Here is a 27,939-nt window from a genome sequence, read left to right on the forward strand (position 1 = left end):
TTTAAATAACATTTTTAATTATTTTTACATATTTTTTTAAAGGTTATTTTAAAAAATAATTATATAAATATGGAGAATAATTAAAAATAAATTATTATATATAAAATTTATTTTTAAAATATATTTAAAAACACGAAAAAACAGGTTTAAAATATTTTAAAATTTCAAATATGCATTTGTTATTCAAAACATCAAAAAATAGTTTTTAAAAATTATTTTTTTGAAACCGTTTTAAAAAATAGCTACCAAACAAGATGTTAACCCTCTATCTTTTCTTCTACCTTTATTTGAGAATCGTCACTCTCACTAATTAAGGTTTTTGGCTAACCATAGGATGGGAAAAAATCTTCTCACTATATTATAAAAAATATTATAGAAAAGAGAAGTGGGTTCTCGTGATTAAAAAAAAAAAAGTACATTTAAATTAATGATCTGTTGACACAAAACCACTCCAACCAAGCCAACCAGTGGTAAAGAATTCGTGTGGTTCGTAATTAAGTAAATCCTACCATGTAAATCATAATTTTTTTGGCCCATGAGACATTATGATTTGATTGTACTGATGGTCAGAGACAACCAAGCCCACCATGATTGATCAAATGGGCAGCCATGTCTGCCATCAATCATCACTACAAACTTGTATCTTTGTCTTCCTAAAGATGAAAAAAAACCAAAGTTAGTTTTATTTGTGGGTTAATTAATGATTGAAAATGGGCTAAAACGTCTAACCCACAAAAAAAAAATAAAAAATAAAATGAAAAATCTGGAAGTAGTTAGCTGGTTCTGGACTGTCCATGAAAGATTCATCCTTATCGTTCCATGGATTGAAGTGACGTATTGGCAGCCTTTTCTTTTGCTTCTTGTCAGCACTGTGCCACCATTTCATGTCTGGGGTTCCTTACTCAGAACCCATGAAGTTACGCAATTAATTGGATGTGAAAGCTTTTTTATATTTTCCGTTCTTTGTTGATGGATGATTGAACGTACTCCGTTTTCAAATATGAGGAATATTACAGCTGGTTGGCAAAGTGAGAGCGTACTGGCGGTGGCAACATTCATGTCACTTTGTCTATCATTTTCTGTCATCTTTTCCATCATTTTCTCGGAGTGGGTTTATCCTTTACAGTGATGCTGTTCTCAAAGCCTCTATAAATCTTCATCCATGCAGTCACAGATTTTCATCAATCCTAACAATGTCCACTCTCTTCACTCATCTCTAGCTAGGGTTCTGTAACAACTCCCAATTAGTTCTAACTTCTTTACTCCATTTCAGCCTTTTTTTTTTTTTTTTTTTTTAGAGATATTTGTTGGAAATCTCGATGTAGAAATGAAGCAGAAACAATCACCTAGAGGTTTTTAGCTGTTGATGAATATGAGCTACCCCTTATGGATCGTAAGTCTCTTTAATCTTGACGAGTTGGAGTATGAAGAATGTAAGAAGACAGATATAGGAGGATTCATTCAAGTGGGAATTCTTTCAAGTTTTCGGTCATGGCATTCTCCAAAGTTTTGTCTCGGATACAGTGTGAGCAAGTGAAATTCTTCCAGTAACTTTTCCACCAAAGAACTGATGAGGACTAATGCAATTTCAGGTATGTCAATTAAGAAAAAAATGTGGCACTCTACACTATTTTTACCAATCTTATAATAGTATAAAATGATTAGTAAATAACTTTGATGTTCTCTTTGTAATATCTGCAATTGATTTTTCAGGTCAATACTAGAGAATTTATGATTATGATTTTTGCATCAAGGGTAAGGATGAAAAATGGTTTAGCATCAAGGGTAAATTGCCTCCTATAAAACTTCACTTGCTCACTCTGGATTCGAGATGAAACATTAGGATTGACTTATTTGGAAGGTCGGTTTGGATGAAGTTTCACATATCTGTCTTTTACACTCTTCATGCTCCAAGTTGCCAAGATTCAAGAAACTTAGATCGATGAGTGGTAGCTCACATTCATCAATAGTAAAGGACTTCTTCAATGTTAAGTTTGATTCCACTTCTAATATTATGTTCCAAAGGAGATTTGTACAATATTTTTGAAATGTTGGTCCTGATTTCATGCTTACAAGAGTGAAAGAAGATCAAAACATTTAAAGTTGGAAGGATTAAATTAGAAATATTTGGTTAAAATGGATGAAATAATCAAAATCGAAAATCTAACATTTTTCATATTTTTTTTGGAAAAATAATTTATTTTTGATATAAATATCCTTTTTTATTTTTAATATTTATATGTAGGTTTTAAAAGACATAGTATTTTTATAATAAAATAATGAGGATATTTTTGTCCCAATAATATCAAAAAATTGTGGGAGGTTAAATTTCAAAATTTGGGTTTTGAGAGACCCTTTTAATCAAATAACCTATTAAATTATGATGATTATTGTATAACTTAGTTAGAGATCAGAGAAATCAGACTATGACTATCATAATTTTATAACTTAAACTATGTACAAACTTTGATTAAATGATCATTCTATATTTTAATAAATCCTTTTTGTTCTTAATACCATTCCCGTCTTTGTATGTAATTTTATTCTTTATCCCAACCACATTCCCATCATAAACAAGAACAAGGAATCCCTTTACGGGATGGATTCGTCTCCCTTTCCATGTCCTCATCCTTTTACTTTAATATATAGTAAAAAAATTTGATAATTTTTTTATTGATGCAAATTATTTATTGAGTTTCTATTTTTAATAAATTATATGAATATGAAAAATGTTATTATTATTTTTTTCATTTAGTATCTTAATTAGACTAATAATTTATTTTTGTAAAACTTTTGAAAATTAGAAAAAATAAATAAAAGAAAAAAATATATATTCAAGATCAATAGAATATACTAGATTGAATTGATTTTTTTTATTATGTATTTTTTAAATCAAGAAAATTAAACATATTAAAAAAAAGTATTGGTCATACCATCCTTAAAATTAATAGATGTTTTTATTTCTAATTGAAATTAAATTTATTAAGACTGATGATACTTCTCATGAATAAATTACCATTTTAATTAAATTAAAATATATTGTTATGCATTAAAAATACCTTTAATAATAATAATAATAATAAATCATTGATGTTTGAGTTTAATGTGAAAAAATAAATTTCATTCATATTTTATTGTTTGATTATATATATATATATATATAATATCTATGAAACAAGGGTGGGAAATTGTTTTTGTGTTGTTATTTCTAGTGGTAGTAAAAGTTCAATGGAATAAAAGTTTTGGTCTTAAAAATGACCTAGTTCACACAAAGGCCCCCACCACACTCAATCATTTTCCTAGACATATCACACTTTGTTTGAAGGAATTAGAATATTTTGGGATGGTGATTGGTATCACTATATATCTAGACCAACAAAGTCCCGCCATTAGATCAACATATTTATGTTTAGTGTTCTAAAAAAAATAAATTATTTGATTTTTCTATTCAGTTAAAAGTAACATATTGATATCAATCAAATATAATTAAAATAAACTTGTTATTCATAAATTCCGCTAAATCACAACCATTATATTACAATTAATTTGTCCATAATTTATTTCTTTTTAGAACTTCCTGACCTTATAATGATTATAAATTATAAAGATAAACTAAACAAGAAAATAATAATAATTGTTATGATCATCATCATCAAAAGAAATTAAAAAAATAAAAATAAATTTAAGTTATGTTTAGCTCTTGAAAAGTTGTAAGGAGATAATATTAAAAAATAATTTTCTCAAATTTAGTTTATTATGAAAAATATGAAGAAAAAAAATCATATATATTAAAATTAGTTAAAAATGTATATATTTTCAAATTAGATAACAGAAAAATAAATTTAAAGAGTTTAAATAAATATATAAAAATAAGTTATTAATATTAAATTTATTTTTTTATTTTCTTTTATTCTCTCTTTTGTTTCTTCTTTTTATTTTCTATCCTTAAAATTTTCAAGATCTAAACATAGGCTTAAAGTTAATAAATCATTTTTATATACTTTTTAAAATTTATTTATTTATTTTTTCTTTTTATATGAAAATTAAATAATTTCAAAATGAATAGGATTCTAACTAATTTTAATTATATTTTATTTTTTTTTATTTTTTTATTTTTCGTAGTAAACTAAATATAAGAAAATTATATTTATTTATATATTTTTTTCTTTAGTATTTTCCTAAAATAAATTTTTTTAAATTATTTATTTTAAATCTTGTTATTATATTATATATATACTATATAATAAAAGTTGGGATGCACTTTTGTTTTGTAAAAACTTAAGAAATATTATATCTAAGAAATTTTAGTTAAATAGGATTAATAATTTTTTTTATTTCTTATAATTTTAAGAAAAATCTTGTTAAACAAATCCTATCAATTAGGTCATACTCATCAGTTCAACAAATATTAATAACATATCTTTCTTTATTAAATAATTAAAAATAATTAATTACTTTTATTTTGATATATACATTTTTTATTACAAAATATATATATGCATAGATTTGTCATGATGCTACAAATTTTTTAAACATAAATACTTAAAAGTTTAAAATTTTCATTTCATTTTTATTAAATTAATTTTTTTTATAATTTTTATTAAATAATTAAAAAATTATCTAATATTAAGTTTACTACCTAACTATTGACGTGCGTTTCACATGGAACAAACCTAGTATATAAGTCTTAATGCACTTTTGTTGTGACGGTTTTTTATTCTTATTTATTTAAATATTTACCAAAATTGTCATTAATCATATATAAAAAGTAAAACAGCTAAATCTTTTGCTTGCAATATGGAAAAAGAAAATAGTATATTATTGGAAATGAGAAAATAATAGAGAAATTATAAGGTACAAGATAATTCCATTTATTTGGATCAAAATAATATATTTTTTCAAAATAATATATTTTAAAAAAATATAAAATCCTTTCCATATCCCTTTTTCCTTTTTATTTTTAGTTAAAATAAAAATGAAAATCAATATTTATGAAATACAAATATTAATAGTTGTAAAATTAATATTTACCAAATATAAACTTTTTCTAATCTAAACTATTATTTTTATTTTTAAAAAAATATATATGTGACATAATAAAATTTATAGACACAAATTTTAATTTATGAATTTAAATAATAAAGAAATATCAACAAATTTATATTTGAAAAAGAAAAGGGAGGAGTACACTCTTGCCCATATTCTTCGTTTGTGGAATCTCTTTTATAGATATCAGGTGTTTAGAAAAATTTAGGAAATATTTTTAAAATTTTGAAAAATCACTTATGGTATTGGAAAATTAGATTCTCTTAAAAACAACATTCTAGAGAAAATATTTCTACTAAAAGCACTTTGAGTAAAAATATTATCAAACGCATTATAGAGAAACATGTGATAAATAAACATTCGATAGGTAATTTTCTAAATATGATTTAGAGTGTATTTGATGGTATTTCTATTTGGTGTTTTTTTAGTGGAAGTGTTTTCTCTAAAAGTGTTTTTATGATGCTATAAAAGCTCATTTGATAGTGATTATAGGAAATGTTTCTAACATTTCTAACATTTGAAATTTTTTTTATTCAAGTGTTAAAAATATTAAAAATGCTTCTTAAAATCACTGTTAAATACACTCTAAGTGATTTTTCACATCTGTCAAACATCTATTTTTTTTTCCTAAAAACGTTTTTAATACTAAAAATACTTTTTTTAAAAATAGCAAATAGACTTTTAATAACTTAATTTAAATAATTAGATACATTAAATATATTTTGAAAAATAATTTAATATTTCAACTTAACATATTCTAAATCTCAAATATCATTTGGCTTATTTATACACATGTAATGAGAATCTTTTTTATATCCATAATTCTACATCATGATTTATTATGTTTTAATATGAATTTTTAATAAATAAATATACTATCTAAGTTTAATGAAGATAAATATTAATTAAAATTAATAAGAGCAAATAATAGTTATATGTTAATTTGATAATTTTAAACTAATTTTACCACACAAACTTAATACTTAAAATAAGAATAATAAGTTTTTAAGTTAACCAATTAAAAATAATTAAACTTAACTTAATTTAATTTGTGGAGTAATAAATATTAAATTTTATCGAAAAAAGGTCTAAATTACAGACGAATTAAATCAGAGAAAGCGAGAGCATAATCCCATGGCCCACATGGCATTATTAATCTTCTAGGATTTCCATGTCTCCTTGGTTGTATAAAGGTTAAGGGCTAACTTGCCCTACATAACATAGTTGCTAAAATGACAAACCAAATGATTGCAAATAAGATAGAATTTCATCAAGAAATTGTAACTTTATTCTAAAGAATTAATTAAAAAGATTGGAATTAATTAAAAAGATTAGGTGGAGCACACTTAAAATGGTAATAAACTTACTTGGTGGCTTGAAACTAGGTTATTTGAAAAGAATAGATGGAGGACTCTAAGTTGTTTGCAAGATAGGATTCTAGTCATCTCCTCTAGTAAGTGAGCTCTACCTTGGTGAATTAAGGAATTGAGCGAAGAGGTGGAAGGTATATTTGTTTTTTCAAGTAATCATTATAATTGGGTTGGTGACAATAGAATATAAAACTGAGAGATGTAAGTAATTGTAAGTACCTAAGCAGTGCGCTATCAGAGTGGACTTACCCTTGGGTAGCTTAGCACTCGACCAAGGCAAATCACCTTGAAGCAGCATCCAAACAATCAGATTCCATAAATGGGTCAATTACATATTTTCCGTGGGACAACCAAGCAGTCATTACACATTATAAGTAAATGACTGTTATTGACAATCAATGATTGATCGTTATGCATTAAAACCATAATAAAGGGTAATCATGAAGGTAAGAGCAACGTTGTAGGCCACACTCTATAAAACCACCAAACAATTAGAAGAAAAGGTACACAAGAGCAACAGGTTTGTCCAAACAAAAATTCTGACACACATTTTTGCAACTTTGTCCAACATGGAAGGAGTGAGAAAGCTACTCGAAGGGAAAATTGTTGACCACACTCCAACAAGTAATGGTAAGTTACTTTCTCAATGATGACACCTCTACTAGTGGGATCCTCTCTACAAGGCCATCTTGAAATCTACTATTCTCTCATAATCGTTTGGCTAGAAGTGTCGTTTAGGAAACCACCCTCAGCCAAATGGCCCTACGACCATTAGATCGAGTGACTTATTCATTTCAAAGTAGGTCAAACGGATAAATCCTTCACGGATACAACATGATTAAAGCATGATTTTAAAAATTGACCGGTCAGTCACGGTTTTGGTCCAGTCCAACCAATTGAACCGAAAAGTGATCGAATTAGAATTGGATCGCTTGAACTGACGGTTAGACCAGTGAACTAGACAAACTGATCGGTTCCCTCCAAATCGTCCAGTTCAACCATTTTTTTTTCCCATTCCCCTTCCCCGCGCCTGGAACATCGTCCCACCGGCAGCACACCCCCTGTGCTAAGAACCCACTTTCTGCGTCGCACAATGGAAAACCCCCCACTGCACACTGGAAAACCCCCCCACCCAGCTCCGAGCGTTGGAAAACTCCCAACCCCGTCCCAAAAAGGCTGAAAATCCCCATCACCAACCCCCGCCTGCAAAGCCCCATCACTCTCCACTACCCTCCATCCCCGATAGCGTGTTGGAAAGCTCCCACAGTCGAAAAATGCAATGGTTCATGCCACATTTGACAAAAAAAATCCTTACTTGGCTGAAGTAATGAAGTCCAACTCCCTACCAAAGTGTTTTGAGGCAGGTTGTATGTGGTTGGTGGATGAATCTTCAGCTGAAGAAGAAAGATGGCAGACTTGCAAGTATCCCGAAAAAGTTAGATGATCCGCTGGAAACGGGAAACCTCCCAAAATTTGATGTTTTATACTTAATTTCTTGATTTTTCTATTGATTATAATTGTAGTGGTATGTTATATATATATATATTTTTATTTATTTATTACACATTGAAATTATTGAAAATATTGGGTGATTGACATCTACATGTAAAAAATTTTGTGAAAAAACTTAACAAATATAGTAGATATTGTCAAAATTTAGATAGAATTTTTAAAATTTTTTTTAATAATATATAAAATATATATTTATGACATCACCGGTCCGACCAGTGAACTGTGAACCGATAACTTTTTCGGTTCAATGATTGATCCGGTTCTGAAAACATTGGGTTAAAGCATGACTGTCTATCATGCATTTATACACTCATTAATAATGGTCGTTATGGGAAACATTCCATTCTCAACGGCTCATCATGGCAAGACAACCATTATGCATCAACAATCAATGTCATCAGATCGCACAATCAAGTGCAATTAAGGTGTTATTAAGACACCTGGTAAGACGTTACACCACAAAATGTATAAATAACTATGCGTACTCTACAAAGAGAGAGGGCTTTCTTTTTGAAAAAGAATTTGACTTGCTTAAGCCACTTACTGACTTTAGTATTAGAGGGGCATGCCCATACAAACTATCCGGACAACCTTTGTGTAAGGATTATAGTCGTCTGCATCTTGAGGAACTTAGACAGAACTATTGGTCGTCTCCTTCATCCAACTCGTGGCAGCTAGATGAGACTACCCGCTTGGATTGTGCTACAACATTGGCACCGTTTGTGGGAAGATTGAACCAAAAACATATTAGCATGATGACCAATACATCTAATGTATCCCAATAAGCCATTATGGCCAACCAATTCTAGGCTTGGCAAGCCCAAATGGAAAGGAAACAAGAAGAAAATGAGCGTCAAATGCAATCATTGCTTCAGCAAGCCGAATAACTGAAACGAGAAAATTAGGAGTTGCAAGCTCAGATGGCCGAGGGGCGTCGCTCATGGAGCCATCGCACCCCTTCTAGCTGACCAACCCTAACCAAAGTCCCACTGCAAATTGTTCTTTGGTGAAGTAGATCATGTTGTTAGGAAGTCCGTCTATAGACGAAGCCTCTCAATCTGATAGTTGGATAGAGATAGACTTCGGGATGTAGCAACAAACACGAAACTCCTACTCGGACAACTCACCAATCGGACGCCCTGTTAGAGAACAACCAGATCTAGATGACTTAGCCTCACCATGCCAAGTTCTACCGCTTGTAGATGCGACCCCACTTTTGTCCATATTTACAAACAGAAAAATGGTCGAATAATCACCTATGCAGCAAAAGCGCTAACTAGTCAACACTAGGACTCCCTACAAAGACACTTAATCGAAAGTTATGCTCATCACACGGATCCTACCCTAAATGACTTGACACAAAACTTGTTGGGAAAGTCATGTCTAAATAACGTCAATGGTCTTAGACCATAACTTTGCTTGAGCCCAGAAACACTACATAACTCTCAGAGTGCCAGTAAAAGGAAAACACAGACTCCAAATCCATAACCAAATTGATACAAGAATAGATTTCGACAAAAACGTATGAAACACGTAAGTAGAAACCATGGAAAAAATGCATTCATCAGTGAAGAAAAAACCATAAAAATAAAGATCGAAGAGGAACTCAATACTTGGTAAAACTGCATTGTGGTGGAACCGGAATTGCCTCGCCGAGAATGGATAGCCAACGATGAAGATTTTGAAGGCCTAAAGCGTCCCCGATGGAGAGAAAAAAAGTTACCAAAAAGTAATAGTAGGGAGGAAATGAACCATCTACTTAAAAGCAACCAACCTATATAGGGGTATGGTTGCAAAAAATCATGGCGTCCGAAGGGTTGCATCGCTTAACACCATGCCTCGACTGATGTGACCCCTCGACGAATGAGTATCCAACATGTGGATTTTGGGCGCCATGATTTCAAAATCTTCAAAAGTCACAGCTCTTGCATTTAGCCATCTGACGTCTACTTGGGCCCAACTGCAAGACTTGGGGCATTGTGGGATCCTCTCTGCAAGGCCATCCTAAAGTCCACCACTCTCTCATAACTGTTTGGCGAGAGGTGTAGTTTGGGAAACCGCCCTTAGCTAGATGGCCCTACGGCCCTTAGGCCGGGTGACGGATCCGTCTCAAAGTAGGCCAGACAGATAAATCCTACATAGATACAACATGGTTAAAGCATGACCATCTATTATGCATTTACACACTATTAATGTGTTGATTGTGCGCCTGACACGCTTTATATTAACCACGATCGTTATAAGAAACATTCAATTCTCAGCGGCTCATTATGGTGAGACAGTCGTTATGCATCGACAATCAATGCCATCAGATTGCACAATCAAGCTCAATTAAGGTACTATTAAGACACCTGATAAGACGTTACACCACAAAAGGTATAAATAACCATGCATACCCTACAAAGAATGAGGGCTTTCTTTTTTAAAAATAATTTGACTTGCTTAAGCCACTTATTGACTTTGGCATCAGAGGGGCATGCTCGGACAAACCATCCGGACAGCCTTTGTGTAGGGATTATAATCGTCTGCATCTTAAGGAACTTAGATGAAACTATTGGCCATCTCCTTCATCCAGCTTGTGGCAGCTTGACAAGACTACCCGCTCGGATTGTACTACAACACTACTCTATGAAAAAATTAACACCTATACTCTATGAAAAAATTATGGATAAACATTTTATACTTTTAATAATAGTATATAGGTTATCAAAATAACTCTTTTGATGTCACCTAAAGTCATGTAATATATTTTTATTAGATTAAAATTATATTTTAAAAATACAATTTTATAAAAAGGAAGAAATTGCATTTAGAAGGTGCTGTTTGGTTTAAAATAAAATTTTAATTTAGATTTCAAAACAGAAATTGTTAAGGGCTTGCGTTACTGGGACCACTGCAGATGCCAGATGGACGCGCCTTCTCAACTCAAGATGATACTTCCTTCATTTGACCTGCAAAAGATGTCCGGATAAGGAGTCCAAATACACCCTCTGATGGTTTTGTTAGCTTTTATCTCTAACATTTTGATATTCTCACTTGGGCCCTCCTCTTTTGGGAAAGAATGCTTACCTTCTTTTACTATGTGAAGGTCTTTTATAGTGCCAGGAGCTTTGTCCCCTTTAATGGTGGGAAGAATTTTTAGCTTGTCATAATGGTGCTAAGATGGTAGCAAAGCCATCATTATCTTGCAGGCGACTGTCAGAGATTATGGGAAGGATGACTTGTCGTCATCCTTGTCTTTTCGCTCTGCAGGCGGCGCCGTGCAAGTGGTGACAAGTTGCCTGAAGTGACCCAGGAGGGTCCCGTCGAACATGCTTTTAGTAGTATGAATAATGATGGCCCGCAAAACGCGATCAAGACTTTTGTCTAAGACGCTAGCATTGGGTCCGGACAGGACGTCCGGACAAGGGAGTATGGATAGCATGCCGGTCCCATGGTTATTCGGATGAAGAGTTGAAAGTGCCATGTGCCCCATGAGGAAAATCCGAACAAAGGGTTGGACGTGCCACGTGTCCAATGGAGGAGTGCTCTGTGAGGCTGCCACGTGTATGTTTAGAGGTGGTCCTTACAGAAATCACATTTAGAAAATATGCCTTCAGTTTGAAAATAATTTTCCTATGACACCTTCTAATTTCATGGATCCACTTATACCTCCACTGTCCATGTCAATAAGGATCATTTGGCTTTTTTTTTAACTTCACACTATTATTGCTTAGTATGTCTTGAAGTTGGGAAATGTTAGCGTATATTTGGAAGCTATTTTTAAGGAAACAAAATAGAAAAATATATTTGAAAATAAAAAAATTATTTTTAAAAATATAGAATGGAGTATTTTTCAAATAACATATTTTAATTATTTTCATTTTTTTATGATTATTTTAAAAAATAATTATACATATATGGACATGATTGAAAATAATAAATCATAATAAATGTTGTTTTTTAAAAAAAAATTAAAAACATAAAATATAGGTTAAAAATATTTCAAATCAAACAAAGTTTTGTCATAAAAACATTAATAATAGTTTTTGATAACTACTTTTCCACAACTGGTTTCAAAAATGCTTTTCAAACACAACTTTATATCTTATTTGGTAACTGTTTTAGAAAATAGTGTTTGATATCAATTTTTGAAAATTGATCTCTAATGTTTTGTACAATAAAAGTCTATTTTAGAACCTAAAATATTTTTAATTTATTTTTAATATTTTTTTTAATATGTTTTAAGAATAATCTTTATATCCAATATTTTATTTCTAATCATTTTATATATTTATATAATTATTTTCTAAATAATTTTTAAAAAACAAGTGAAAACAATTAAAAGATATTTTCTTAAAATACCATATTTATTGTTCTTAAGAACAAAAAACAAAAACCAGTTTTGATTGTCAAATGTGTTTTCTTATTTTTTTTATATAAAATAAAAAAAATATTATCAAACAAACCCTCAATCATTCCCATTTTCAGATTTTTTTAATAATTTATATTATAAGTTAATAGCCTAGCTTAAAATTTAAGCTCAAAACCGAGTCATAGCCCAAGTCCAAGCCCAACAGCCCGCCCTAACCCATTCGTTCGGTTTTGGAATCAGACCATCATCAGCCAAGAGGACTCTCTGTCTCTCCCTCCCTGTGTAAACCCCAATCCCAAAACTTCTTTTGCAGATCCATAAACCCTAATGTTCCATCCCCATGAAACCTCCTATCCCAATTTCACCTACTTGCCTCACCAATCCCATTCCACAATCCCCAACATTAGCCTTGGTCCGCTCTTCTCTCAACCTGTTCTTCATCCCACCAGCATCGATCCGTATTCTCACTCCAGCTTATATCCTTCAATTCATGTTGTATTGGGCGGCCAGGCAACAAGATATGAAGACCCAAATGCGGTTTCACAGAATTGGGTTGTTAAGAACGCTGATCCCATTACATATGAACCTGTAAGTTTGTGCGATACAAGTCTTCTTATCTTTTTCATGTGTTGATTTATTGGTTATCTTGAGTGTTTGATGTGGTATTCGACTTCGTTGAGTAGCAACATTGATCAGTAATGGAGTTTTTAGACTGTTCTGTTTTTGTCGGGTTGTTGGTTCTTTGCGTTGATGGAAATGTTTTTTTTTTTTGTGAATTATGGATTTTCCGTTCTTCTTTGTTGTGGTTTGTGGATCTTAGATTAAATTTGATCTGTTTAGGTTAATAGTGTATGGGGCAGTGATGACAGTATATACATTATTATTTGTCATAATGGGTCTGAGATTAAATTTGGGCTCTTTGTGCTAAAATTGGGGTTCTTTCGTCTGCATGGGCTTGTTCTCTTTTGTGGCCATTCTGTAAAACTCAGTCAGACGGATCCAACATCATTGAGGAATCACTGCAAGTGAATTTCTGATTTATGGTTGGCATTCATGAGGTGAAGTCTTATTTCAACTCCTTGTGCACTGTGAACTCTCATTTCCCATGAAAAAGTTAGGAGGCACCAGGGCTCCGTTGTCTTTGCTTGGGAAGTGGTATGGGGTCAGATTTTAACCGATGGCAACTTGATGAGGGGGCCCTGGTTGTTGATGAATGGATATATTCTTTGCAAGCCTAGCTATGAATCAGTAAACGACATTCACATTCACTGTAATAAAAACCAGCTGCTGTGGGCCTTTTCATTGGCTACTTTTGGGATGCAATGGGTCTCTCCGAAGTCAGTTAAGGAGCTTCTTATGGGATGGAAAGTTGGGGGCATGGATAAGCAGAGAAGAAAATTATGGCCAGACCTTCAGGGAGGAGGAGCTTTTGGATCAAAATTTAGAAAAGGTCTTTATCAAGTCCCTGATGGAGTGGTCAAGGGTGTCTTTGGGCATACCGGCCTGCACATTACTCGATTTTGTGATAAATTGGGCCTAGGTGGTTTGTTGTTACTGTCTTCTGCATTGTTGTTGTTTTTATTGTTTTTTTCCTTCCTTTTGCTCCTTTCATGGTCCATCTTGGATACCCCCTATACAAGGTCTTTTGAAGACTTAGAATAGTAAGAACAAACATTTAAAGCCTTTTTATGAGTACTTTTTTGGAATGGGTCAGAATGTACATAGATCATTTTTGACAATGATAGGCTTTGTCGATTGGCCTAGCTCAAAGTAAGGAGAGGGAGCTTTTGTTGTTATTCTCTCCTCTTCAAGTGTGCCTTTTTAGTGTCAATTGTATCCACTGTGTGTACTTTGTTTCACCATTTGTTTAGGTGATATTAATATTTATAAACTATTTGCCTATCAAAAAAAAAAAACAAAAAAATCTTGTACACCTCCGTAGATAGGATGCACACCCTTTTGTTACACACATTTTTGTTGCAAATTTGCTTTCCTATAACAAAGGTGGAAAAATGGAATTTCCATGAAGGATTTGGAGAAAGAAGAGTCAAATACGTCTTAGCAGACGCATTTATGGAGTGGGAAAAACCTGAGAGAAACAAAAGGATTGCTGGTGTGATCGAATCACAAAATCCAGAATTTGACAAGGAACCTAAAGCCATAGACATATTGGATACATGGGCTAGAATAGGTGATCTTAGCTATGCATTCTGAAGGTGAGGGAAGGGTCTATTTAACGGTCGGAGTAGAGCCCATTCATTGGGGTGTCTGGTGTGTCTATTTGTATGAATTGATGGAATGAGTGTTTGGTTCCTAAGGGTATCTTCTGAATCAGTTTTCAGTTGGCGCTATAATATCCAATTCCTAGACCATCTTCTTCTATTTGACCAAAACATAAACCACCCTGTCAAGTTATTGTTCATCTCATCCTGTGGCCCTGTCCAGGGAGACTCTTTAGTTTCTTTATCTTATAGCAATCTTGCTTTGACTTTTGAGTATTGAGAGGCTGTTAGCAAGGATTCTACCCAGGATAGAATGAGTGAGGCTTTTCTTTTCTTTCTTTCTTTTTTTAATAGGCAAATTAGGATAAGTGTATTAGAATAAGTGCCTCAAAAAACAGGGTGCAATTTATGTACATATGAAGTATATAACCAGGGCACAAACAGAAAAGGAAGATAGAAAACCTATAACACTGATAAACATTAACCAATCCCCATACTATCAATAAGATCCAAGAAGGCCAAGTAGCTAAGCTCACACCCATTTAATCCACAAGAACAAAATCTTTAAAACCACATCTTTCACCATCAAACAGGATGTCTCCTCAGCATTAAACATTTTGCTATTATGCTTTTCCATGTGATATAGAGTTGGTTATTTTAATTTCTCTCCAGAATTCATATATCATTTCCCCTTCCTAAAGCAGTTGGAATCTTTGAAATAGTAATTATATGTCTTAGCAGCTTTTAGGTTTGTGCAACAAACAGTGTAGTCAAAAGCAAAAGGCGATGTCAAGGCAATAAGGACTCCTTTGAGCTTAAGGTGAAAGGCAAAAAACAAGAGGATAGCCTAACTATATTAAGGTGATAAAAAATATAGATATATTTACCTATTGGATACTTAACCAATATAAGCGTTGTCTTCAACAATCAACACTATTAATGTTTCATCCCTCACGGTGTCTTATAAAATTAACAAAATAGTAATGATTATTCAAAGTGTTAAATATTACACCACATTATAAGACACATGATATTGTTTAGAGAAATTCATCCTATCTATATGCATATTCTAATTTTTCAAATATTTAAAAATTAGAATAAAAAACAACATAAGAGAATGAACATTTTAGAGAAGCTTTGACCATTATCGTCATAGTCATCATTGAAATTAAAATTATCATTATTTCCATCAAGACTAGATTGATAACCCCCATCTCATTATCACCATGTGTTGGAAATGGGTTTGTGTGTCTAAGTGGGATGACCCGACCCAACCCAATAAATAAAAGAAATGGGGGGAGCAGTTTCTAGGAGTTCTATAACTATCCAGAAACTGCCACCATAAATATATATATATATAAAAGATCTCTCTCTAAGAAAATTTAAAGAGAGCACGATTCTTCTTTATGTAAACAAGTCCTCTTTTGAAGTTTTTGTTTTCTTCATGAAAAGGAGGGTCAAAGGGGGTCAAGGCTCTTATGTTGTGAAAAATAGAGTGGTTCTCATATTTGTAGTTCCATTCACAACTTAGGGTAGTAAATTTGTTAGTAAAACAATCAATTGAGATTCTTGGGCATCGCAAAAGGTAACCTGAAACCTTTTTTTCCTTCACTATGATTAATGTTATGCTTTGTTTAATCTAATGCTAGATTGAATTAAATTACAATTTAAGTACCTTTAATCTTAACACATGGTCAAAGGCAACCACCTCTATGCCTTGTGCCTTCTCTCAAGGCAACCGCCTAGGTATTGCCTTTTTTAAGCCGCCTTGCTTGGAGGCGACTTTATCAGCCCCACCTGGCCTGGTGCCCTAGGCGATCACCTTTGATCACATTTGCCACAAATATCTTGGTTGAAGTTGAAACAAATTCTTAGAAATTTAAAGTCCATAACGTGGAATTTAGATGCCAGAAAGAAAATAAATTCTCTGAGGCTGAATCTTTGTTTGGAAATTCATCTCAGTGATTGGGGAATAAGATTCTTTCAACAGTTTGAAAACTTTACCAATTAACCCCAAGTCCATCTTCAAAGTCCTTGTATTTGGATGCTTTGATGACTTTTTGTGAATGTGTTTGAATGTGATGCATAAATAACTTTGTGCTGCATCTGATGACCTGAATGGTCTTTTCTTTTCCTTTTATCAGGGACCAACAAGATCCTTTTTCTCTGAATTTTCCAAAAAGTTTCATTTTGTAGCAGCATCTTAAACTATACTTCTTGTCTTGTTATACATGTTCATGACGTTCAACTGAACATAATATAATGCATGTTCTCTCCTATTCCCTCGTCTTTATTGGAAGACGTGTATGTTTTCTTGCACATACACTTCTTAACCTCATTTTAGTATATGTCTAATGTAAATTTTGTACTGTTCTAAGAAGTGTGTTGTGTTTTGCAGGCTGTTAAGCCTTCAAATGAGAAGGCAGTAGTGTCAACAAGTTTGAACTCCTTATGGAGCAACAATCAACCTTTGGTGAATGATATGACAATTAGAATACCAGAGCAAACCAAGGTCATTCTGTCCTTGAGGTGTGAAGTTTGCAACATTGATTGTAATAGCAAAGACGTTTTGGAGAAGCATATATCAGGGAAGAAACACAACCGAAATTTACAAATTCATACTAATCAAGTTTCTACTACAATATCCACAAAAGATTCCATTGGAATGAACACTGGTAGTCTGGTAGGCCAAATTGGCAGTATAAGTCATCAAAGAATATTAGGGTCAGCAGGTGCAGCTGCTGGTCAGTCTTTGGTGGCAAAGAGATTGAAGCTTGTGGAAGGTGGTGCAGTAGCAGATTCTGTGAGGACCTGCACAATATGCAACGTTGCTTGCAATAGCCAAGTAGTGTTCCAGAAACATCTTACTGGTAAAAAGCATGCTGCCCAGGTGAATTCAAAAACCAGTTTACATGCAATGTTTTTCTTTTATTTTGCTTCCCAATATTATAGCCCTAGTCAATAATAATAATTTTTTTTTGAAATGTAGCCTTTACTTGGAAATGGAACACCCATTTTCACATAGGTAAAGAATTCTCTTAAGAAATTTCACTTCACAGACTTGTTCTTGATCACCATGTAGGTTGGCTTAAGACCTCAACATTTAGTTGTCCAGCCTCATAGCAATGGCATATGGAGTAAAGCCCCAAAAAAACCCAAGTTTGTTCAATCTGCATGGTGTGAAGTCTGCAAAATCAATTGTAACAGCAGTGACGTCTTCACCAAACACATACTGGGAAAGAAACACCTGAAGAACTTGGAAAAACTAGCAGAACCAAAAAAGGACACCAGCACCTCTGCCTCAACTGCTGCACAGGTCACCACAAATCCGATAATAGGACCAATGGAAAGGCTGGATGCTAGTAAAGGTAAATCAACTGCTGCGGTAGAGCCAGGAAAGAGGCCAGCCCAATTGCAGACACAACAAAAGGATCTGGACATAAAGAAACAGAAAATTGTAGAAGGTGGAGCAGCAGCTGGTGCAGTTAGAGCTTGTACTATATGCAATGTGGTCTGCAATAGCCAGACAGTCTTCAACATTCATCTCTCCGGCCAGAAGCATGCTTCCATGGTGAAGAAACTGGGTGAATCCACTGCAGCATAAAGACGGGTACCCGGCATGTTAAAACATCTTTAGAGTAGCCCTTAGTAGTCTTCAACATTCATCTTTATGCCGAAGTTGCATGATGTAAATGAAAGAAAAAGCCCTCAGTAGTGGACTGTATAGAAATATATTGCCAAATCCTCTTCTTTGTCTCTTAATGTTTGAGCCCATTTGTGTGAATCCAAAATTAAAAATGACTAGTTAAGATTTCATCTATTTTACAAATTTAAGGCATGAAACGTAATATTTTGCATAGAGGATGTTTTGTCACATATTATCCAAAGGGGGAATATCACCCTTTTTTTTACACTATGAAATTACCATTTCAAGTAGCATTTGACTTCATCGTAATTATCAAACAAATTTTAAGGTAACAAGATGCAACGATTGTAACAAAGTTGAAATGATAATTAAAGCTATTTTTAGAAAGATGATTTTCTTTTGAGTTCTAAAGTATGTTGAAGTCAAATTTCATAAACCCGCGTACCTAAGAAGCTCATTCCATGTTTTAATGTAACATGTTGAAGTCCCAACAATATTCCCATATGTACCAAATAATTACTTTTAATGGGTAATAGGGTCGAGTTTTTTCGCGACTCTCCGCCACACCCTATTCCTAATGGGACAAGGTTGGGATAAATATAAACGAATTTTAGAATTCTTTTAAAACCTAAGATGGATTCGAGAAGGTTTAAATATGATTTTGTTGGTTCTATCACAATATTAAATAATATTTATTTTAATTGATTTTTTTTATACATTTTTTACATATATAAAATATTAAAAATTTGTATGAGAATTTTCTAAATTTAAAATTTTTTTTGGTTAGCGGAGATGGAAATTGATATAATTAAGCGAGAAAAGGTTGAAATGGGATGATCAATTCTGAACCCACTCCATTGTTATTCTTACCGATTTACGACAAATAAAAAAGTCATATAAACCCTAAATACGTTCTTTACACCAAGGTTTATAACTCACAAGATCATAATTATTGGGATTACTTGATTTTTAAGAAAGGTGACATCCAAGATTACAGTCTCTACTGTTTCCTTCTTGTAAGCTATTTTGGTAGGCTAGTCTTTTGTAAAAGTTGATTAAAAAAACATAATTTATTATCTGACGTGGCGCTGAAAATAAATCCAAATGGTAGAAAAAGCAACCCCCACCCCACCCAAAAAACAAAAATAAAAAGGAAAGAAGAAGGGGAGGGAAACCCGACTCCAATCTTGTGCCAGCTCAATCCATCCCATTTTGAAACTGCAATTCAGTTGCCAAAACCCTAATCTCTCAAATTTGAATTCTGTCTGAAGCGAAGAATTCCCAAATGGGAGCTATCGCATCTAATTCTTCATCTCCTCAAAACCCTACAAAGGTAATCTTCACACCAATCTCTCAAGTCCGTACTGACTTCTAATCGGTTGCCTTGTTGACGAATTTCGATTCTTGTGCCATTTGTTTGGATTGGGTTTTGAAATCTAGGGGCTTTTCTGACCGGATGTTACTGTACCATCGCCCGAATCAAAACCTTAATTTTTTATTTTTTATTTTGTGGGTTTTTTTTTTAATCATTGTTTGTCGGTGGCTTAAATAGTAGGCGAATGGGTTGATCATCATCCTAGTTTTTCATTTCTTGTTTATCCCTGAAGTAGTGCTCAAATTATGGGATTGGGAGTTGTTTGCAGAATGGCTTCGGAACCTTACAATTATGGAGAAGTCCAAGGCACCAATTTCAACAGCTGGATGTCTCAAATCAATGAATATTTAAGAAAAAAAATTGGTTTGTGATCAAATTATTAGCCAGCTTACACCTCTCTAATTCTCTTTGGTTGAGAATGAGAGATATGGTACAGATTGTGCACCGTAGCATGATCCTAGAGTTAATTGTGGATTGAATGAACTTCATTTTTGTTATATATAATTAAGAAATTTGATTGAAGGGATTCAAGGCAGATTGAGATTTGTTATTTTTCATTCCATTGTTTTTATTTTATGTTGGTTGGTTGCCGGCAAGGAGCAAATCTATTGACGCTGTTGAATGAATCTTTTTCTGCTGTATGGTTTTATTCAAGGCACTATCTGTTTAAAGAAAAAACTATCATACTCTTTTTGGTCTTTCTCCCATCCTTTGAGTACTGTCAACTTGAATTAAGTTACTTCTTATTTGTTGAATGCTTGAAGGATTTTGAGTGGAACCATGGAACCATCTATGCTAGAAGAGCTTGTTTCCTCCTTTTTTTTTTTTTTCTTTTTTATACATAAATTTTCCCATTGGGACTTGAACCTATAACCTCTTACAAATCCTCCCCAACACTTTACCACTTGAGCCAAGCCCCAAGGACTAGAAGAACCTATTTCCATAATGAATGAGATTTTATTTTTAATATTTTCAAATAAAGGAAAATTATGAGGATTGTTCCTTTACGTGGTGATTATTAATGTTATGATTTATGAATAATTATGGACACTGTTCCAGTATTCACATTTGGGCAGGACAGTCTTTACGCCAACCAAATTAAAGTCATGGCTGATAAAGTCTCAAGTTGTAATGCGTCTAGGTGTCATGCTTAATATGTTGAAATGCTTAAGAACACATTGTGCACTTGTCTTGATGTTGATAGGTAAAAGCAAGTTAAGACTGGTGAAGTTTTTTTGACAAGAGTCTGCGGATACAGTTTATTTTCATTTCTTCTTTTTGTTACTTCTGAACATAAACACTTGTCTTCAGATCACATGATATAGAATTTTGAATTAATTAGATATCTTGCATGGTTAACAATGATATCACAATAATGGGTGTTTACCACTTGTGTTTGTACTGTAGATGTTTAGTAGCTCCAAGAGTGAGAGCGACTCCTCTTATGACATTGAGGATCTCTTACAGATTGAAACAAGATGTAAACAGGTATGACTTCTGTCCCTTTTCTCTTAAGTCTGCTTTTTTGTTTTCCTTATTGGACCTTGTTAGGACTCATGTAGAAGGAATTCCTTTGTCTTTGATCAATTTTGTAGATTGGTTAGGAGCCAAGTAGTTGTGGGCAGGTGGTTTTGTTCTTTGCACTTCATTTTCCTTTCTCTGTCCGCTTGGCTCCCTTTGTATACTCCCAGTGTACGGTGGCTAGTTTCAGCCTTTCTTCTATCTATAGTATTATCTGCGTACTTATCCAAATAAGTGTTGGTGTATTGCCCCTCTAAAGTATTCAATCCCTCTATGTATCCTCCTGGATATGTAAAAAAAAAATCGGTGATATGGTGGATGGCTTAAGAAAAATAAATAAATAAGGAGATGGCAAAGAAATGAAGTCATGTTAAGATGTGCATCTTTCCTGTTATAACCCATAACAGTGTGAATGAGTTCATTAAAACTTGCACTTCTTGACTATTGCTTTTTCCAGAAAAATGGCTTGCTAGGTTATTTGTTACACCACATGTGCTGTTGCCACTTGGCAGACTTATTTTATTTCATTAAACAGTTTATCTGGATATTTGTAAAATGTCCTACTGATCAACTCCTCTACCGTGTGCTTTTTTCTTCAAACGCAGCTAAAAAGAGAAACAAACATGTTGAGAGAGTCACAATCTGAAAGCTTTGAGCTGATTAGGGTAATATTTATTTATTGGTTACTTGATGAATTTATTTAATTTATTTCATATCTAAGTTTGGTTTATTATATCTGATATCTTTTAGAAGCTCAAACTTATGGAGATGTGTGACATGGGTTAGTGTCCATAATCCTGCCCCTTCCCCTGATGCCACATCCCCTATGAATAGAATAGCTCATTGATAAGTCTCTTATAAAATACTACTGCAATGAAACACTGAGGCTTGAAGAATTTAACTTCTCTTGCAAACTATCTGATATCTCCTTTTCTTTCTTTCTTTTTTTTTGTGCATGTGTGTGTGTGTGTGTTTTGGGTACAGAGATTAGAGTTACATGTGAGAACATTATCTGAAGCCCGCTCCGAAGACGAGAAACACATCCAAGAGTTGGAAAGAGAGCTGAGGAACTGTTCTCAAGAAATAGGTAGTGGTGCCCATTTAGCTTCTATTTCACTATACTCATTGGCTTACATTATTAACTCGTTTTGGATGATACTCACTTTCGATTAGAGTTTCTTTCTGTGTGGAAGCTGTTAAGAATTGTCATCAGAAGATTGAGGAGAGGAAGAAAAACACAGAATCATACCCTAGGATTGGCTTCTGCGTGTTTTTATTTGTACTACTATCTCATGAGATACCATGCTTTTTTTATCACCCTAGAACTCTTTGGAAACGAACATTTATATGCAACATCAAATTTTTGGTTACCTTTGTCCTAATTTGTTAGCTCTGTAACTCTGATCTGTTGAGGACTACAACTACATGAGATTTGATGAATACCGTGATAGCCATAATAATCTTGTAATGCGTCTTTATTCTATTCAAGAGTACTTTTCATCCATGCATTTATTTTCAAGAAAAACATATTGATTGTGAGAATTCTTGAAATTTAATGGATGAAGAACTGCAGTATATTCCTGATTTGAGGCTCTAGGATTGTCTTATTTGGCTTAACCTAATAACAGTCTTCCTCGTAGATTACCTGCAGGATCAACTAAATGCAAGGGATGCAGAGGTGAAGTGTCTGGGTGAGCATGTACACAGCCTTGAGTTAAAACTAGCAGACAAGGATAATTTAGAGGATATGGTTGGCAGGTTAATGCAGGAACTGAAGAGGTCAAATTCAGAGTGCATGCTCTTGATGCAGGAATTGGAGAACAAAGAAGTGGAGTTGCAAATGTCTAGTCTGTGCATAGATAAACTAGAGGAGTCTATTTCATCTGTAACATTAGAGTTTCAATGTGAAATGGAAAGCATGAAGCTTGAAATGATTACCTTAGAGCAGAGCTGCTTTGAAGCTAAAAAATTACAGGATGAAGCCAGTGAAGAAAAAACTAAAATGAATGGGTTGATTCAAGAGTTTCAGGTCCAGCTTCAGGATGCACAGAAAATGATCGAGTGTTTGGATAAGGAAAATAAAGAACTTAGGGGAAAGCTTAAAACATCTGAAATGGATGCCATCTTACTTCGTCAAAAGATCAAGGAACATTCAGAAGAATGGCTGGAAAACAAGGATGAATCTGAATTAAAAACTCAGTCTTCTTCTGGTGAATTAGAGAGCAAATTTAACCTATCAACAGAAATGAGGTTAGTTACAACTTACTATTGTTTTTGGTTTATCATTTTAATGTGTAAGCTTATCATTTCTAGTGAACTATGTTATATAATTGCATGATGATGGGAAAAGAGATGTGCCTTTCTGATTGTTAAGTTTGATGGTCACTTAATTCTCACTTGAAGAATTTCATTTAGAGCATTATCTAATCTAGTTATACTAGCCCCAGAGACATCATCTGCTTTGGATTGTCAGAAAGATAATTTGTTAACCAGCACATTCTGCTGATTGGATAGTCAGTTATTCTTAGTTTGTCTTTGGTGGAGCCATTGATTGATGGTTTATCACCAATGTGGACAGTTTCATTTTAGATGTAACAAGTAACCGTCAGAAATGTGCAAGTACCGCTTTCATACCTGTAATTAATTTTTGCATTAGGTACTTGCGCCTGTTTTGATGATGTGAAGACCACATCCTGTTTTAGATGGTTGGCACAAACATGCAAATACTGATTTAGGAAAAAATTTTGACTTAAGAAACAAGAAGGAAATTTTGATTGAGGAATGAAACATGTTCCTACTGCTAAATCATACAGTGAAGGTAACAAAGATTTTCAATAAATCAAAAATCAATGAAGATAAGAAAGAAATTGAGTAGCTCATAAATCATTATTCTCAATATGTAATCTCTCATTGACTTCTGTTGCCTTTTTTCTGTGCCAATGCTTATGGCCATAAACTTGACTCCTGCAATTCTTAACCTAGATTCAACAAAGAGGCATCAAATACGTCCAGTTAAATAATTCTTGCCAAGGTTGTGTTCAGAATGAAACCTCCTACTAAGTTTTGTTTGCTAAGTCCTGTTAAGTATTAATAATAGTATAGGTTTTATATATTTTGTTTTGGCATCTATCCCAGTTACTTCCTTATTAGTATTTCAATTCTATTTTGAAGCACTAGTGCGGAAGTTTTGGTTCCTTTGTTTCCAAAGTTGGCAGTATCAGCAACATCAGATGTAGGTTTGAAGGAGAAGATGGAGAAGATGTCACATCAAATCCATGGCTATGAACTTCTTGTGAAGCAGCTCAAGGTACGATGATCCATGGCATGTTTGACTTGGACAATGTTTTGAGAGATCAACCTATGATCCAATGGTTTATCTTGTCAACAGAACATCATGTTGTATTTCTTTTAGTTGTACAAAAGAAACCTTAATTTCCTTAGACAGCATCCCTCCATGAGAACTCATAGGACTCTAGCAGGTATATAAATAATTCAACTCTATGTTGAAAATGAGACTTAAGGCAGCTTGTTTCTGAACAAGGTCTTTGTTTAATTCCAAGATATATACTTCATTTCAATTTGAAGATGTTGATATGTGAATTCTGAAAGTCATAATGAAAATGATTGCTAGGAAGAATTGAGAGAAGAAAAGTTGAAAGCAAAGGAAGAAGCAGAGGACCTAGCTCAAGAAATGGCTGAGTTAAGGTACCAAATTACAGGTATGCTTGAAGAAGAGTGCAAACGCCGTGCTTGCATTGAACAAGCATCTTTACAGAGAATAGCTGAGTTAGAGGCACAGGTATTGATTTTTTATATTTGCTAATTTTTTTTCCCTCTCTAAGAAGCGATTTTATTTTATAATCTTGAAAAAACTTTCCTGTTTCTGTGATCAAGATTCAGAAAGAACAAACGAAATCCTATGCTGCTATCAGGCGTTTCCGTGAAGCATAGGAACTGGCTGTACAGATGTTGTGAGGCCCACCTTTCGGAGCATTTCTCAATAGGTTTATTTCCAGCTCATCTTCATCGAATTGCCTGTAAAGTTCTTCATAGCCATAAATAGCACTTAACAGAATCAGTGCACTCATTTTCACATCAGAGCGATTTTTGTTCACCTAAAGGTGGTGGTTTATATCTTTAAAACTTACCAAAATACCACTTGCTCCCTGCATCAACTGAGTATAAGGCCATATTCAATGCCGTCGTTGTTCCTGCTGCTTTCAGCATTGATGTGTGTTGGGTAAGTGGCTGGATGTCCAACTATGGTCAATTATACAGATGGCAGATGGCGGGCTGCAATAAAGACTTAACAAATTGTGAGCCCTCACAAATATCTGTGCTTACATCGGCTGAACATAAAGAAAGTCTTGACTTAGGCAATTGAACACTGGAAAATTGTTTCTTCCTTTTAGAGGTGGGAGGATTTTATAATTGTGGTTATCTGAGAAAGTGATGAAATCTGGAAGAAAAGTAAGGGAAATATTAGATAGAATATGAGATCTCCTAGACAGTATTATTTAGGTAAAGTAACTAAAACCAAAGACATCTTTTTTTCTTTTTTTAATTATTATTTGAACCAGTGTTTGAGCATTTACTCTTGTGCAATGAAATTTGTTTCTTTTCCAAGTTCTTTAATTAAAAATCTTTGATCTTCTAATATGCTGACAATTGTAGTTCTGCAGACCTTCCATACAGGGGCCATGCAATAGTCCGGATGGAAACAACTTCTGGAGTTGTAGAGAGACAGTCATGAAGTGGGAACTGCTTCCCAAGACATATTCATTATCCTTTCCAAGCCAAAACATCTGCGTTGGTTCGAATCAGTGGAGCAGTTTGTAAGGCAGCCAAATCATCTGGATGCATGGAGTTGCATTATGCAATGTTCCTCTTCTGCTGCAGCTGGATTGTTGGGTTGTTTGCTTACATTTCTCAGCTTCCTAAAGCTTTCTACATTTGAAAAAACAATTGGATATTTTCTGGGTATGGTAGAGAAGTGCTGAATTTTGGTCTTCATTTTAAGATGAAGAGAAATATACATGAATGCTCATTTTTGAAGATGATAAATTCTGGTCAAGTGCTGAATGTGCATTTTTTTTTCCCTCATTTGAGACCACCAATTTGCTATTCTTTATCCATTTTGTGGGATTAAAAAGAAAAATAGTCCAATTGCATAAGATAAAGGTAACCTGTCGAGATCATCCTATTAAATGAAGAACATGTGAAGGTCAAAGAGGTTAAGAGTTGGCCACTTGGGTTACCTCTCTTGCAGGTCTTGTTTCAGTGTCCAGAAGATGGAAAAAGAAGAATGGGTCTTCCTTCTTGGATGGAAACGGAGAAGATGGTGACATGTTTTGTTTTGTATTTATAGGATTAAGACTATACATATTTTATTTGATGTTGGAGATGACATTAGGCTAAAGATGGGGGTGTTGGGGCCCACAAAGACAGCCAACTAGATGATTATGGTCACAAGAATTTTAATAATTAGCCTACTTTTCTTAACTTTTGAAACCCGTTTCCTACAATGACACATAAACATAATCATATATCAAAGCCAGCAAAGTTTGACCCCCCCACCACCATTTTTACCAATTCACACCTCTCTCTCTCTCTCTCTCTCTCTCTCTCTCTCTATATATATATATATATATATATATATATATATATTTCAATCATTTTTTTTATGAAATTAATTTTTTATGAAAAAACCTTGTTTGAATAAGTTTTTACAAAAATAATTTTCTATTTTAATTTTGTAAAGATATTGTAAATTTAATTTTTATACTCTTTTAAAAATAAAATTAATTCGTAATTATAAATAATTTAAAAATTAATAGTTTTTAGTAAAACATGAATAGTAATATTATAATAAAATTATAAATTATATTTTTGATACAAAAATGCTATTTTAGTATATGTTAAAAAATATGGATATTTTAAGGAGAACTGATTGATTTTTTTTTTTTTTGAAAAATAATAATAATAATAATTTGAAAATAATATTTGTTAATGATATTTTATTTAAAATGAATAACAAATAAAATTTAATTTTTTTAATATGTAAATGAGTCAACAATTACTAACACAAAATTCTAAAATGGTAATATGTAATTAATTGGATTGGTTTTTGAATTCCAAATTATTCCTAAAAATTAAAAGGTTAATTAAGTAATTTAAATTATTAATTATGTTTTAATTTTGAATCTATTTACCTAGTGAGAAAATTCAAAAAATATAGTTGTGTATATAAGAAAAACAGTAAAGTCATAACTTATTATTATATTAGTTTTAAATTTTTATTTTTTATAATGATTAGATTTTTTTTTTAGTTCTTATTTAATTTAAAAAATTTTAACCCATTAATAAATTCAATATAAAAATATCGCTTAATTTAAAGTTTATTTTTCTAGTGATAAAACTTAAAAAATATAATTATATGTAAAATAATAATAATAATAATGTCATTATGCACCAATTTCTATCTATAAATTTCTAATATTAATAGGTTCAATATTTAAATTTCAAATTATTTTTAAAAATTATTAAATTCATTAATAAATCCCATGTATTAAGTTTTGTTTAATTTATATTTAATTTATCTGCTGAAAAAAAAATGATTCTATATAAATAAAAATATAAAAAAATAAAAACTATAGTATTTTTTGTTCATAAATTTTGTTATTTTTAAAAATTAATTAATAAATTTAATGCATTAAATCTTATTTAATTTGAAATTTATTTTTCTAATATTTTTTTAAATATGGTTTTATATATAAGAGAAACAAGAGTCATTATAAATTAATCAATTTTTATTTATAGATTTGTATTGTTAAGTGGATCACTAGGATTTCAAATTATTTTTATAAGTTATTCCACTCAATAATGGACATTAT

The 27,939-nt window shown here is 32.7% G+C and overlaps 2 protein-coding genes and 1 long non-coding RNA gene across 12 annotated transcripts; all 3 read left to right on the plus strand.

Moving 5' to 3' along the window:
- Positions 1-947: 947 nt before the first annotated feature.
- LOC104882299 (uncharacterized) lies at positions 948-2,075 on the plus strand. Its single transcript, XR_788022.3, has 2 exons — positions 948-1,592; positions 1,714-2,075. It is a non-coding gene; the product is annotated as an uncharacterized LOC104882299 (long non-coding RNA).
- Positions 2,076-12,462: 10,387 nt separating this feature from the next.
- On the plus strand, positions 12,463-18,363 carry LOC100251937 (uncharacterized). The gene is made up of 3 exons (XM_002281385.4): positions 12,463-12,870; positions 16,903-17,394; positions 17,587-18,363. The coding sequence occupies exons 1-3, from the start codon at positions 12,610-12,612 to the stop codon at positions 18,106-18,108; spliced, it is 1,275 nt and encodes a 424-aa protein (XP_002281421.1). The 5' UTR covers positions 12,463-12,609; the 3' UTR covers positions 18,109-18,363.
- Positions 18,364-19,273: 910 nt separating this feature from the next.
- On the plus strand, positions 19,274-26,149 carry LOC100257067 (uncharacterized). 10 transcript variants are annotated; one of them, XR_009464576.1, is made up of 9 exons: positions 19,274-19,483; positions 20,933-21,013; positions 21,652-21,711; positions 22,031-22,133; positions 22,687-23,296; positions 24,224-24,353; positions 24,678-24,845; positions 24,941-25,050; positions 25,721-26,149. XR_009464576.1 is itself a non-coding variant. In XM_019226647.2 (8 exons), the coding sequence occupies exons 1-8, from the start codon at positions 19,436-19,438 to the stop codon at positions 24,995-24,997; spliced, it is 1,263 nt and encodes a 420-aa protein (XP_019082192.1). In that variant the 5' UTR covers positions 19,276-19,435; the 3' UTR covers positions 24,998-26,149. The 10 variants fall into 10 exon arrangements, 2 of the variants coding, with proteins under 2 accessions (XP_019082194.1, XP_019082192.1); XR_009464575.1 differs by having other exon boundaries at positions 25,729-26,149; XR_009464574.1 differs by having other exon boundaries at positions 19,276-19,483; positions 24,218-24,353; positions 24,941-25,567.
- The last annotated feature ends 1,790 nt before the right edge of the window (positions 26,150-27,939 follow it).

This window comes from Vitis vinifera, chromosome 17 (genome assembly GCF_030704535.1).
Source record: "Vitis vinifera cultivar Pinot Noir 40024 chromosome 17, ASM3070453v1".
Classification (NCBI taxonomy): domain Eukaryota; kingdom Viridiplantae; phylum Streptophyta; class Magnoliopsida; order Vitales; family Vitaceae; genus Vitis; species Vitis vinifera.

Excerpts from the sequence above, each read along its gene's own strand:
- LOC100251937 (XM_002281385.4), top strand. The coding sequence starts at position 12,610 with ATGTTCCATCCCCATGAAACCTCCTATCCCAATTTCACCTACTTGCCT. Across the intron at positions 12,871-16,902 it reads ATCCCATTACATATGAACCT|GCTGTTAAGCCTTCAAATGA; the intron begins GTAAGTTTGTGC and ends TGTGTTTTGCAG. Across the intron at positions 17,395-17,586 it reads GTAAAAAGCATGCTGCCCAG|GTTGGCTTAAGACCTCAACA; the intron begins GTGAATTCAAAA and ends ATCACCATGTAG.
- LOC100257067 (XM_019226647.2), top strand. The coding sequence starts at position 19,436 with ATGGGAGCTATCGCATCTAATTCTTCATCTCCTCAAAACCCTACAAAG. Across the intron at positions 21,014-21,651 it reads TTGAAACAAGATGTAAACAG|CTAAAAAGAGAAACAAACAT; the intron begins GTATGACTTCTG and ends CTTCAAACGCAG. Across the intron at positions 23,297-24,217 it reads AACCTATCAACAGAAATGAG|CACTAGTGCGGAAGTTTTGG; the intron begins GTTAGTTACAAC and ends TCTATTTTGAAG.